At 35.0% G+C, this 15,545-nt stretch overlaps 1 protein-coding gene across 1 annotated transcript in view; it reads left to right on the top strand.

Moving 5' to 3' along the window:
- The window catches only part of LOC145265687 (S-crystallin SL20-1-like), a 16,090-nt gene extending 4,234 nt beyond the window's left edge, over positions 1 to 11,856 (top strand). Inside the window, exons 2-6 of the mRNA XM_080121746.1 lie at positions 589 to 684; positions 3,559 to 3,674; positions 6,021 to 6,074; positions 8,882 to 8,989; positions 11,581 to 11,856. Coding sequence (XP_079977872.1) covers positions 589 to 684; positions 3,559 to 3,674; positions 6,021 to 6,074; positions 8,882 to 8,989; positions 11,581 to 11,745 — 539 coding nt within the window. The 3' untranslated portion in view covers positions 11,746 to 11,856. The remainder of the gene's footprint in view (positions 1 to 588; positions 685 to 3,558; positions 3,675 to 6,020; positions 6,075 to 8,881; positions 8,990 to 11,580) is intronic.
- Positions 11,857 to 15,545: the final 3,689 nt, after the last annotated feature.

The following is a 15,545-nucleotide window of genomic DNA, read 5'->3' as shown; positions in this document are numbered from 1 at the left end:
ACATTGTTCTGTTGTAATCCACGATGTTTACAGGCGTCCAGTAAATTTCTTTGTTCTTTGTATAATTTCATTCTTATTTTTTGCCTCCATGAACATAATGTAATAACAATGCACGGCACTCGTCTGATTTCAATAAAACCACCTCAGTTATCTCTCTTTGATGCTTTCATTCTTTCTGTTTCACTAGTTTCCATCTTTTCGCGGGAGCGGTGAATTGGTAACAACAGTAGTCGCTGAAGCGATGGGATTGCTACGGAAACCTATCATAAAAAAAAACATTGCTCACCTCCTTAGTTTTTTTTTTAACGATTTTGGACACTAATACATTCATCATAACTTTTGTTTTACTGAACAAAAGTAGAAACTCTTCTTTTTTTCCACAATATAATTGAGAAGGTGATCTATACACTGTAATAATTGTTTAAAATTTGTTATTTGGTCGAGAAATGAGTGAGCGCTGAAGCCTTAAAACAGTTCTTAATAACTGCAACTTCACTATATATTCAAATACGGCAGTGTTGTAATGATAATACAGTAATGAATAACAAATTATCATAGAACCTAATTATATTTTCTTTTTTCTTGCAGATTTCCCTTGTAACTACCTTCCCTGTATGCAGATGGACAATGGCGACATGATGCCCGAGACCATGGCCATCTGCAGATACCTGGCCCGCGAACACAGTAAGTACTTTTCTCCCTACAATTTGCAATAACACATATCATATCCTCTATTTGCCAGCCTACACCCAAGGGTTTTAACAAAGTTTTGGTGGTTACAGCTTGTATTTTTACAATGGCACCACTGGCAGTTTTGCCTACTGGACAGAATGATATTTTCTATTTGATTGCTTTGTCTTGCCATTCCTATTGATAAAGCGCTTCCCTTTCTGGGTCATAACTTTTTATTGCGATCCTCCCATTCGCATATTTCACATTCGTCAGAGAGCACGGTGGTGAAGTTGTTAACGACACGGACTGACAACCTAGGTGTTACAATTTCGCATCTTATTCTTGCCACAAATGTCACATTTACTTAGGATGCTGACAACCTTATCCTGGCTCCCATATGTGTTGTGTAAGGAATCATAAAGAAATGGTGGGAGTTCATATTGGGAAGACATTAACCGGCACAACGGCGGTAATGAGAGAGAGAGAGAAGACATTGATGCAGTTCTTTTAATACATATGAGAGGAGAGGATATCCTTCACTTATGATAATGGTGGGTACACATAATACTTGGAAGGGTTTACACAAGAAGTCGTTATAATTGATGATAAACACATGAACTTTTTTGTTTTAACTGACTGCCAACTAACTTGCTCCCTGACTAAAATCCGAACTCATAATATAGAGAAATGTCCTTTGCCTATGACGTCAGAAGTGTGTTTTTCAAACGTGGCTAATTTCACGTGGCTTTACATATGTTTGTACAACACATTTTTAACAAGAAACGAATCCTCAATTCTAAACAAACCTAGTTTGAAACAATATAATTAAATTTGTTCATTCTTTGAGCTGATATTTTTTATATTCAGATTCCTAAAAGAATTAACAACAGACTTAATTTCTAACATTTTATTTCTTAATTTCGTCTACAGGGTCCGATTCTAGTCTTATCCCAATTTCATTTACACTTATCTAATGTTCTTCTTGCATGAAAAGGGGGCAGCCCTTCCCTGTAACATACGCACACGATGCCATTTTAGTATTTATTCCGTATATTTATATACATATATATATGTATGTATGTATATATATATATATATATATCTTGTTGATTTTTTACCGATATATAGAGTTAATAGCTACTTCGCTTCGAAGCTTGTTTTACTTAGAAAATCGCCCTGTTTTTATTTGTTTGTTGTAATCCGCGATGTTTATAATATTTAATATTTAATATAATATATTATAATATTTTGATCTATTTTGTTAAAATAGTGATCTACGCACATGCATGTTTCAAGGTACCTACCACTCTTCAACGTAGCTTGGCTGTGTCTAGGAATCGAACTCCGGACCATGTGTATCATTATTATTTATTTTTACCTCTAGAAACTAGTGTCTCCTGCTTACGCCAGTCATGAGACTCGAGGCTTCTCATGAAGCCACTTTTTGCTCTGTTTGCCTGGTGTCTACCAAACATTTACCACGGGAGTTAAGAGAATTAGGAACAATTTAACGCCGAATACGGGCAAGTAGAAATAACCGCCTTAGAGTGTTTTTTTTTTACATAGACGTCACCACTTATCAAGGCCGATAGGCCACTCAATGATAAGGGTTAAAGAGTGTAAAGTAGTCAAAAGGACAATATAGTAATCGATAGTAATGGAAGTTCGGTAAATTTGTTAACTTAAGTGGAACGGCTCATCAGAAACTTGTTCACGTTGGACTTGAAGACAACCATATTATAGAAAGCTGGAAAGCAGGAAAACGGAAGACAATTCCACAGGCGTGCAGTTCTAAGAAAGAAGCTTTGATCATGGAATCTATGTTTAGATTTAGGTACAGATAAAGAGTGTGGGGAATTATTGATAGTGTTTTCAGCTAGTCTAGTGTTTCTTGTGAAAGTTTGGCGAGGGGGGACCATAGATTGAAGCTCAGTCGAACACTTTCCATGAAAATAACGATAAAGCAGAGACAAACTCGCAACATCTCTTCTGTGAGACAGCGGTTGCAGCGAAAAGAAAAGGACATCTCCCACCAGGCAACGAAGTCTATTTTGAACCCTATCAAGGCAGGACAAGTCTTTTCTAGCAGCTCCTGCCCATATGTGGCAACAGTACTCCATCTTTTGACGTATCTGGCTCTTATATAGATAGAGAATTGCATCAGCAGTGAGATATCTACTGGATCGATAGAAGGATCCGACCATTTTTCCAGCGGCCTTGGCAACAGATTTGATGTACGTATTCCATTTAAGATCAGGAGTAAAGGTCAAGCCCAGAAGCCTGTCAAAACGTGAGGCCTCCCCAAGACGAGAGCCATTCATTTCAATTGATGCCAGATGGGGATCAGAACGTTGATGATCGAAGGAGCGCTAGTTGATTGAGTTAATTATAATTCCACAGACAGTGGCTATCCTTAAGTATTTTTTAAAGGGACCTGATAATCATAATTAAATAATTATATTTATATATATATATATATATATATATATATATATATATACGTATACATATATATATATATATATATATATATATATATATATATATATATATATATATATATAGTCTACACTTGAGGTAAACAGTTGACAGGTCTATTTTGTAAAATAAATCGTTTATCAAATATTTTTCTCGGTAAAAATATTTTTATCGCTTGCTGTGTGGCATTTGGCTCCGTTCTGATGGAACTACGCAAGGAATTGGCAAACCCCGCTTCACTGAAGTAGGCCGATATTTGCTAAATCTACAGTTAAAGAAAAGAGTTGGCAGTTTAAAGTTCGCCGCGTCTAAAGAACTATATAGACAATATTGATTCTTGTTTTATATTTAATAATTAAATGTCTTTTTGTTCATAGTTTATAATTTGGAATATTCTTATATTTATAGATTTCTACCCCAAGAATTCCATGGACATGTTCAGGTGTGACTACATCGCTGATTGCTTCTATGAAATCATGCACGATTATATGAGGTACTACCACTGGAAGAATGGAAACTTCAGGGTGAGTTTTACAATCAGATAACCGTTTCGCATGGATGGAACATTGTATTTATGCTAATTATAATAAGTTTGCATTCAGTATTTTTCTAAATAAAAAAACTAGGAATGTTAATGTATTCGAAAAGGTTTGGGCGATTTTTATGAAATTGTATGCGAAGCTAGTTTTTTTTTTTTTTTTTTTTTTTTTTACAAAGGCATCACCACATTATCAAGGCCCAGAGGCCACTCAAGGATAAGGGTTAAAGAGTGTACAGTAGAAATTGGTCAATATAGTAATCATTAGTAATGAAAATTTGGTAAATTTAATAACTTATATGGAACGGCTCATCAAGAACTTATTTACTTTAGACTTGAACACAACCATATTGTAGTCAGCCGGAAAGCAGGAAAACGGAAGACAATTCCACAGGCGTGCAGTTCTAAGAAAGAAGCTTTGTTCATGGAATCTACGTTTAGGTTTAGCCACAGATAAAGAGTGGGGGAAATTATTGATAGTGTTTACAGCTAGACGAGTGTTTCTTGTGAAAGTTTGCGAGGGGGGACCAAAGATTGAAGCTCAGTTGAACACTTTCCATGAAAATAACGATACATCAGAGACAAACTCGCAACATCTCTTCTGTGAGATAGAGGTTGCAAGGAGGAGAAAAGGACATCTCTTACGAGGCTACGAAGTCTATTTTGAACTCTATCAAGGCAGGACAAGTCCTTTCTAGCAGCTCCTGCCCAGATGTGGCAACAGTATTCCATCCTTGGACGTACCTGGCTCTTATATATCTTATATAGTTCATGTGCCTGCCAGTGTTTTTTGAAAGGTTTTGTACTGGGATGTCTTTTTATTATTTCATATAACAAAAATAATTATTAAAGAAGTCATTTCAAACATATTTTTTCCTTTTTTACTCTAGTTTAATTGTAGAATACACAAATGAGACAAGAGGTTAGGGAATAAGAGGTAGAAAGGTAAAATAACTGGACACGTTTCAAAATAATCGTTTAAAATGGATCACACGACCATACATTACTACCGAGGATATATAAAGATAAAAAATATAGAGAGAAAAGAGAAAAAAAAACACCCTCATCGAACCCATTGCTCTCAGGTCCCCTCTGATCCGGAGTAGTAGTACCTGTTAGGGTCCCAAGTATGGGTTAAATAGAAACCGATTGAGAAAAATATATATTCTATTAAAACATTTTTCAAACCCTGGATTCAGCCTTAAATAACCCGAAAAGGATTGATATGCCATAAAAAAACACCCTCATCGAAAACCCATTAGTTCTATATTATGACCGTGTTCCTTCTGCTTGTACAGAGACGAACATCATGGATTAATACATACCGTCTTGAGAAATTTTAAGTGGATTTTTGAGAGTGCTTTCTGTAAGATAAAGAAAGTGTTAGCAGATATGTATCATATGAATATATTTATATACATATATGTATATAATATTATATGTGTATGCATATATATATATTTATATATATATATGCATAAAGTTTTAATCGTATATTTATAAATCTATGAATTTGTTTTTTTTGTGTATTGATATTCATGTGGACAAACATTTTTTCTATTTATTTAAAAAAATACAAATATGTTATATATGGGCTGTGTAATTGCATTCATCTGCAAAAGATCTAGCTAATTTGCATATTCTTTTTAACATTCGTTTTAAATAATTCCTATTAGTGTCCTCGGTTTTCTTATGGGATAATCATGTTTACTTAGCTATTACGTGTAATTATATTCATGCAGATATTCTATATAATTTATACTCGTGTAAATTTTGGTTGAAATTGTTATAGTAAACACAAACATATTTCTGTATATATTTATGTATGCCTATGTAGACATTCGTTTTAAATTATTCCCTACCAAACTCCTCTGTTAGTTTTTGGTCTACAGACATAAAAACTTACTATATAGGGTATTCGAATTTATAGGAAACTTGATATTTGGGTATTAGCCAGAGAAAATCTGTGCAAAATTGTGAAAATTTTTAAAAATTCAAGGTTGAATGACGAATATGCGTTCGTAATATAATAGCGTTTGATTCATGATTTAATTTTTAGCCTCGCAGAAAACACGTCTTCATAGCTCAGACAATTAGCCTCGAATCGAAAGTATAAATCATAAGCTAAATGTTTTGGTTTCGGTTCTCGGTGGTGGCACAGGATCCATTTTTAAAAAGTTTTTTAAGCATTACTATATATTGGTTCAATATATATGATATAATATATTAATAAATACGAAACATAAACTAAAATATAATATTATATAGATAGATCGATAGATGGATGGATAAACAGATATTCTAATTTTGTTTTTGTTTTCTTTTTTTCTAGTACAACATGAACGACTACGGATTTGGCGGTGAGGGTAACTGCAGCAATTACGATGTAAGTATTATTGTGGTTTCATAGACGTAAAATAGAGAATAATTAAATGTTTAGACATTTTTAAGCAATCGAAATCAGAGTCGGTACCTTGTCAGGATCAGGAATTTTGAGCCGAACGGGTAATTTTATCGGTAAAACTTTTGAATCGTCCCAATACTAATATATATATATATATATATATATATATTTTGTGTACAGAAAGTTGTAAGTTGAGACAGGTCATTGGTACCGTCGGTTTCAAGCCCGATAATAAGGCCCGTTTAAGGTATCCTTATCGAGCTCTCTTCAGCCAACTGAAGAGAGCTCGATAAGGATACCTTAAACGGGCCTTATTATCGGGCTTGAAACCGACGGTACCAATGACCTGTCTCAACTAACAACTTTCTGTACACAAAATATAAGTACGCTCTTAAAATTTGGATTTTCCTTTTAATTGAGCACTCTGCTGGAATTCTTTTTCCAAAAAACTAATCATATATATATATATATATATATATATATATATATATATATATGTATGTATGTATATATATATATACACATATATATATATATATATATATATAGGGGCAGATAGTTTGCTTGAATCATTGCTGGTAAATACAATATAAGTGTATCAGAAGGCTATATATGTGTATTAGGAGGCTATAGAAATGTGGGTTACTGGCGTGAGAAGTGGTACGGAAAATGAACAAAAATAAACAAGAAGTGGAAATCTTGTAGAATAATGCCCAACCATACTTCTATTTATTTTTAAAGTCGCATATAACATCACATATAAACCTACTAAATAGCGACTTACTGTTTGGGACAGGTATGGTTAGGGTCTTTGATATTTTTGGGATAACAACCGTTTGTCAAAAAGAAATAATGTGTGAAAAAACGATGATTTATTTTATCTCTTATTATCAAAGAATGGAAACTGGAATATAGTTAGTATAGAAAGGAAGAAAAAACCCTAGCCAGGCCATGTATAGAGCATAACTTCATTAAACACCCTCATCTATAATATAAATCCCACCTCTCTGTTTAAAATGTATTTTTTGCGTCGCCATTTTTGTAAATCATGTTATCGGTCGGAATGACTTTACTAATTTCAAAGTTCCGAACTTCCCGTCGCGTCATGGAGCAGGGGTAAGACGTCAGGTTTCTTTCAATTTCCTTTCCACCTTCGCGCCACGGTTTCGAGCTTTCCTGCCTATTACCACTTTTTTGTTGCTCAACACCTGTCACATTTGAGCTGATGCATCTGGTACTAGTCTCTCGCTCCTAGACATGGTTCAAAAAAGAGTCGCCAATCTGATAGGCCCTAAACTGGCATCTAAGCTTCAGCCTCTGTCCCATCAACGAAACGTTGCACCCCTCTGCTTGTTCTACAAATATTTCAATGGTGAATGCTCTGACGAACTGCAGAAACTTGTGCCCCCATGACGTAGACACCCTCGACAAACCCGACAGGCAGCTAAATCCCAACCCCACACAGTAGAGATCCCTAGATGTAAAAGATATTTCTACTCCAGTAGTTTCTTCCCCAGAACACCTAGACTCTGGAATTCAATTCCAGGTTCCTGCTTCCCTAACTGTACTGACATGCAGAAGTTCAAGTGCAACGTGAACCGACATCTTTCTGCCCAAATCCCTACATAGTACCCCAGTAGTTGCTGCCCCTGATAGTAGCCCCCTACATCAAAGTGGCAATGTGCCTTGTTTGGGGTGAAAATGTAATAAAAAAAAATTATAAAAAAAAACATTCGGACAACGCCGGGCACCCAGGCTATATAATTGCATGGAAATACTTCGGAAGAATAAGATCCCAGTTCTTCTAAGTAAACGACAAAAACAAACAAACTTTTCACCGCTGTACAAATAAAAGGTATTACTATTCCTAAAAACAATTGGACTGTACAGGAAAATCTAAAAATAGAATAATAAGTCCCTCTAATTCGACAAGACAAAAGGGTTAACAATTCAGAAACGCACTTAAAATGTGTTCATCTTGTATTTGTCGCATAATAAATATAGAACCAGTGATCCTTAGTTCTTTCATACAACCAAACTGCATTAAAAAACTGTTTGACCTTAAAATGACTCTAGAATGGTTGCTGAGGCCATTAAACGCCAAAACAAATAAACAAGGATAAAAATATAAATCATCACGGTTCTAACGTAAACGTTATATGTCCATACACAGAACCCCCACGTTGTATGCAAACGTCTAACGGAGACAGAGACAAGGAAATAATTTGACACACTCTTTTTCCATGTAAACAATATACATTTATTTACAGGTACTTTCTAGAATAACTCCTTGTCTCTTATTCTAAATTATATCACACTCCAATGTACTTTACAAGGCTCTGCTCTGTCGAACACGTGATGTTCTGTCTTTATCTGGCCATGTTTAGGAAGGGTCTTTCCCTGTTTGCTCTCGGTTCACCTGTGTAACACATTTATCTCAGTCTTTTATTTACTTCCTTTTCTTTTTGTTTACTTCCTCGCTGTGACGTCACCACGCACACGGATGTTACTGATATACACGTGTATACGCTCTGTTACATTGTTAAAGGAAAATAAATAATTTATACCTCAATTTTTTGTCATATTTTTTTTATTTTCCTTTCTCTACACTCCATTGTCAATATAAAAATCTATTTGTATAATTCATTTTCAAGCCTTAAGTTAAAGTGAATATTTTAGCCTGATTTCATAAGAATAAAGTACAATTATAACATGTATGCACATGTAGCCAATAATGTTTGCTTATATAGAAAAGTATACTATAATGTCCTTATTACTTTTCTTTTCAGAACTATATGCAATGGAGGTATATGAACACCTTAAACCGCGTTATGCCTTTCATGGAGAGGACATTGAGTATGCGTAATGCTGGAAACCAATTCTTCATGGGTGATCAGGTATATGTTTTTATAATTGTATGTAAAGTAGGGTGCCAAGGAAATTACAAACGTAAAATAGTTAAATATGATTAAAAATATACAATTGCTTGCAAAATACTGATTCAAAAATTGAAATTTCTTCGAATAGCATATGATTTTCGAGTTAACGTTTCTTTTTTTTTGGAGGGGGCAGGTATTGAACGCATAAATAGCTATCATCCCCTAAACGATTTTAATTTTAGTATTAATAACATTTAAAAAAATAATTAATGTATAATATATCGGAGATGGCCGGCTGAAACTTAAAACATATCGCTTATACTACCACCGACAAATTGTGATTTTCCTGATCGGCCTAACCCAGCATGCATAATATATATATATATATATATATATATATATATATATATATATATATATATATATATATATATATATATATGAGCAAACAGTTAATAAAATATGTTAAAAACACTTTGAAATGAGTTAAAAAATATTTAATCTTAAAAGGAAACACTCGATAAATGGATAGTCCTTAATCCGCGGAGTTTCGATGAAATAGTTTCCTTCTCATCAGAGGGTGGGAATTAGCACAATGCGGGATCGGATTTTGCATGCAGAAGTATTTGATGAAACAAGGAAGTCAAAGATCTTACTTGAAAACAAAAAAAAAGTGAAGCAGAGGGAATATGGTGAAGAAAAAGGTGATTACACATGAATGGATAGTCTGGTGGAAGATAAAAAATCCAGTGACGGTAAACTCCAAATGTATAACTTCAAGAAAGTTAAAAGAATCTCCATTTGTACAAGTAAAATCCAAGGAGATCCCGTAATTGGAAGAAGATGGTCCATAATAATCCAAAGGCAGAAATCCATGGAATAATTTACAAAAATGTGTACAAGGAAAAAAGAAAAGATTCCAATAATATTAATAAAAGAAAAATAAGATATGCTTTTCACTCTACTTCCGAGACATAAATATAAATAAGAGTATATATATATATATATATATGTGTGTGTGTGTGTGTGTGTTAGTGTGTGTGAGTGTGTGTGCGTGTGTGTGTATGTGTGTGTGTGCGCGCGCGCGTGTGTGTGTTATCATTCGAAAACGATAATGTTTGAATATATGGTTAGGTGTTAGTTTTATTTATTTGGAACTGATTTAAACTTTACCTCTTACTCATCAAGCGACCGAATTTCAAACGGTTTTTACAGTTCATAGGTTATTTTTTCAGCTATATTTTGAAAACATATTTCAATTTTCCTTCAATGAAACATAAGTTATAATAGAATTAATCTGAAAAAAAAGTTATGATAAAATTAATGTGTTCAAAAATTCTCAGAACTTTAAAGGAACATAACGACGTTTTTTTTTCTGACTGGTTATTGGTTTCTTATAGGAATCAAATCTGTTACACTACTTTAAATCGGTTGTGAACGTAACAAGATTAAAAAAAAATTGTTGCTAATAATTCACTGCTGTCTCTATCTGGTACTCAGCTTTACTGTCACTGATAATTCACCGTCGGGTTACTCAAACGCTAACCAACTTTTTGCATTTGCTCGCCGTCAAAAGCTAACTGCTGAATAAACGCCAAAATCCAGAGACTGAAAAAGAGAGAAATCAAAGAGAGAGTGAGATAGATAGAGAGAGACAGCGAGAGAGAAAGAGAGAGAGAGAGAGAGAGAGAGAGAGGGAGAGAGAAACAAAATAAACGTGAAACAGATTAAATATTATTTCAAAGCAAAGCCAGTAAAAATCATGAATTACATAGAAACAAAGCTTCCTTCTTAGAACTGCACGCCTGTGGAACTCTGTTCCGTCTGCCTGCTTCCCACCGGACTACAACTTGGATGTCTACAAGTCCAACGTTAACAAATTCCTAATGAACCGACCCCTTAAGTAAACACTTAATCAAATCTCCACACTAACGTAATGTACTTGCAATAACCCTTATCCCTGAGTGACTTCCGGGCCTTGATAAGTGGTGATCACTGTGTAAAAAAAAAGAAAGAAAAATGCGAGCATGAAAAGTAATATGGTTTAAATTAAACATAGAAAAGTAAATTAGCTTGTTGTTAAAACTGGAAAAGAAAAAGACAAGGTAGTCTAGGAAAAAAGATAATGAATTTATAACAAAATATTACAGTATTAATTATGAATTGATCATATAATGTTTAACTGAATTAAAAAAAAATTCTAAATACCGCTATATACTGCTATTTATTTAAAGTTACACCTATGGCGTCACTCACATGATCATCTCCCTAACGTGCCCTCTTCTTGTTATATATATATTTTTTTACAGTTGCATCATTTCGAATTTCCTACATATTTAGTATGGCGCGTCGGCACTTCATTATATATTTGCTAATGACACCGCTCTAGTTTTCGACGTAAGGGTAAAACAATGAACATATCAAATTCATTAGTTTAATCTTAAATAAGTAACTTAGCCAGCAGTGTAAATATGCTACACATACATGGCTAAATTTTATGCTACTAAGTCAAAGCTTCTTTCTTTTAACAATAACATTTCAGCTTTACGAGCACAAATTCATTTTTTTAATTCCAATATGTTCACACGTATTTTTTCTTTTTCTTGCAGATGATGTGGTGTGACATGATGTTCTACTGCTGCATGGAGAACATGTTCAGGGACAACCAGAACATGTTCAGCAGCTATCCTAAATTGATGGCTCTTTACAACCGCTTCGCCAGCCACCCCAAGATCGCTTCTTATCTGAAGAGCCGTTGCAACACCAACTGGTAAAAAGGACTGTTCTTACCAGTCAACGATAGTTTCTCTGATCATCAATTGAGAATATCTTTGAGTATTCGATGTAAACAAAATACATTGTTTTATAAATAAAAATATTTTATATGTAAATATACATTCGAGTTCTTTATCATTTTTTTTTTTTTTGAATAGACACATTGACAGCATTGGCAAGGCTGCTGCGAAAAAGGTTAGCACTCTTTCTACCGTGCTTGAAATTTACGTCTGAAAGTACCCCGTACATCTGTAAGGCCCCCATTTTCCCATGTATGGAGTACTGTTGTCACATTTGGACTGGTGCATCTGCTACTAGTCTCTCACTCCTTGACGGGGTTCAAAACAGAGCCAGAAACCTGATAGGTCCTGGACTGTCATCTAAGCCTCAGACTCTGTCCTATCGACGAGATATTGCAACACTCTTCCTGTTCTAAAAGTACTTAAACGAGTATTTTAATGGCGAAGCCTCTGACGAACTACAAGCACTTGTACCCCCTAGACGTAAATACCCCCGAAAACCCCGACAAGCAGCTAAATCCCACCCCTACACAGTAGAGATATCTAGGTGTAATAAAGCCTTCCGCTTCAATAGTTTCTTCCCCAGAAGAGTTAGACTCTGGAACTCCCTTCCTGGATTCTGTTTTCTCAACTGTACTGATACGCAGAAGTTCAGTTGTAACATCTTGCTGCCCATCTCCCTTCATAATATCCCTGCAACTTATGTCCCCGATAATAACCCCCTACTTCAAGGTTGCACTGTGCTTTGTTTGGCGTGAACATTACATAAAAAATACTAGATTCATTAAAGCTATACAGCTTTAATTCTAATTTTATTCGTTATTCCTATGTTATGCTTTTGGCGAATTACTACCGTTTTGTTAATAATTGAACATGTCAACATACTTAAAAAATAAACGGTAAGATTGACAACATCTTGAAATTTGGAATATAGAATTTTGTTATTTATTTGTATTATTTTGTTTGGGGGGGGGGGCTCCTTGAGATGAAGCTTTATTAATCACCTTGAGCAGTTCAGAGGATGAGTTAGTCAAAACTTTGTGAAACAACAATTACGCAGATGAGAATAATGCGCATTTTAAAAAAATGTTTGTGTTGATAATATTTTAAATTCGCATATAGATATATTTAATCTATATATTAATACGATAGCGTGTGTTATTTCGTGTGTAAGTTTTTTTTTCTTCATAGTAACTGTCGTTTAATTGTTACTAGCCTGGATGCTCGGCGTTGCCCGGGTGTTTGTAGGTCTGTGTTAAGCAGAAAAAGTTATAATATGGAAGAGGGCTACAACCCATGAATGAGGAGAGAGGTGTAAAAAATAGTAAGGAGGGAATCAAAACAACAGTAGGCAGCCAAGCTGAAGAAAGCTGTTTAAAAAATGTTATAGTAGGAAGCAGGCTGGGACCCCTGCCGCGAATGCGGAAAAGAAAGTGAAAGAAAACCTGACATCTTAACCACAACGCGACCGGAAGTTCGAGGCGCTGAAATTAACCAAAGTCAATTCAACGGTGACGATGTCGGCGAAAAAAAATCGACCCCTCCTTGTACAATGTTTAGAATGAAGGAATTAACGTTTGGTGCCAATTTTTCGATATTTCTCATCCGAGATGTCGAGCTTCAAAATGATACAGATCTTGTCGGGATCTGTCATTTCCTTGAAAGTTTTTGCTATACATACAAACAAACATGCATACATATATACATACATTAAAATAGAGAGGTGAGATTTATATAATAAACTAGCCTGGGTGCCCGGTGTTTCCCGGGTGTTTTAGGTGTAAAAAGGGGGTAGTAAGCAGGCAGGCAGGCAGGCAGGCAGGCAGGCAGGCAAGCAGGCAGGCTCGAACCATGACGTAGTGGCGGAAAAGAAAGTGAAAGAAAACCTGATGTCTTTTTAAAACTTTATAAAAAGAAAATAAAGACGTTGTCCGTTTGCAAATCGTAGATATACGATCTAAGAAGTATAAAAAAAAACTTCTCGCGGAATCTAATCGACGCGAAGAACCCAACGCAAAAAGCCTTTCGTGGACATACACAAACGCTCGTGCTCATTTTTACTTTTATACATTAGACTACGCTAGGTCTCCAGCCTTGCCCGGGTGTTTGGAGGTAGTTGTTATACAAAAATATCTGGTGGTAAACATGCAGGCCTGAACCCAGACAGCGAAGGAGGAAAAGAACATGTAAAGAAATGACAGAGAGGGAGGTGGGATCGAACTCTAAAATTAGTGTTGATAGCTAACCATTAGGACAAAGAGGATAGTGAATCCAATGAGTTGGTGATTAACTTAAGACTCAAAGGTGTCGCCGCGCATGCGCAGAAATACAGAGAATGCAGAAAGAAAGTAGAGTGTAGAGCAGTTGAGTTGGGTTTTGTTGGAGTTAACCATTTAGAAGCGAAAGGAAGAACATTAAATTATGTAGATCCCAAATTTGAATTCCTGACGTCATCAGCATTCGACCGGCCCAATGAATAAAGAACCATCATTGTGTTTGTGTAAAACTGTTGTCATGTGTCATCTTTCAACACTAAAAAGGTAATGTGTTAATCATCTTGTAATGAACATTGTGTAACGCTTACAATATTATGTATCTCCCATCCTCTGTGTTAAGAACTTGTATACGTCTCAAGTCAGTATCTATATGAAGTCCTCGAGAAATATAAGAACTGTATATGTATAAATGTCTCTCCTCTCCTCCCTCATCATTGTTATATATGCCCCTGTCATATCTCTTTTATATGTATACCTATTCAACGCTAATTCATATCTGACAAAATGTATGTCTATTAATTTGACCTTCTCTCTCTCTCTCTCTCTCTCTCTCTCTCTCTCTCTCAATGTATGATGTGTTACGCAGTCGTTTTAGTCCTTGTCATATTCATTAATATGATCTCCTGCTATTCAACAAATAGCTAAATCCACAACTTTGAATTGAACAAGTGAAGAATCCATGGTCCTCTGTGAGTGACCAGTGAATGAGACACAAAAAATGACTAAGATCAACATTTGACTCCCCCATTTAGCCCGAAAACTCCACAGGAGACGTCAAATCTTGGTAAAAATAAGCAAAAAGTGCAGTTTTAGGCGTTAACATATGTAAATTTGAGTTCTTTACTATGCAAAAAAATATGAGTAAGTCCATTATTTGCCGCCCCCCGCCATTTACCCGCAAAAGTGCCCAAGGCCTTAACATATTTTGAGTTCAGCACCAAAACTGCTAAATAGACGTACACAGAAAATTTTGGACGAATATGGTAAAATAGTCCCAAAAATGAAGTGTTTTTATTAGCCCTAAAATAGCCTCTACGGTACACCCAAGAGTTATCGCAAACTATAGACAAACAAAATAATATAGAATCACTTAGTTACAACTTTTTAGAAACTTTTATAAAAATCAAAGGAACCAATTTTTTAATAAGCACAATAGTGTCAGCCTTAACCATTGCAACTTGAAAGGCACCTGTAGGGGAGGTAACTGGAAAATCAGTTCTGTAACTTTTTTTACTTATATCATGTTTAATGTTTGTGCAAAATTTAAAAAATATTCCAAGGCGTAGTTATTGTGTAACCTGCGGACAGAAGAAAGGACAAAAGGACAAGGGTGAATTCAAAGGTCCATTTTCCTTTTGTCGGGAGACCAAAAAATATTGAATTAATAATAGGCTAGTCTGAATCAAATATCGATATGCAAGACGAATTACTACTTTGGTCTGAATAATTATTTTTTATTTCATAAAATACATAAATCTCATTATGTAGTATTAATCTTTACAA

Source organism: Euprymna scolopes, chromosome 40 (genome assembly GCF_053919585.1).
Source record: "Euprymna scolopes isolate OS-2025 chromosome 40, ASM5391958v1, whole genome shotgun sequence".
NCBI lineage: Eukaryota > Metazoa > Mollusca > Cephalopoda > Sepiida > Sepiolidae > Euprymna > Euprymna scolopes.
Note: the sequence above shows the minus strand (reverse complement) of the source record. Positions and strands in the feature narration are given on the sequence as shown.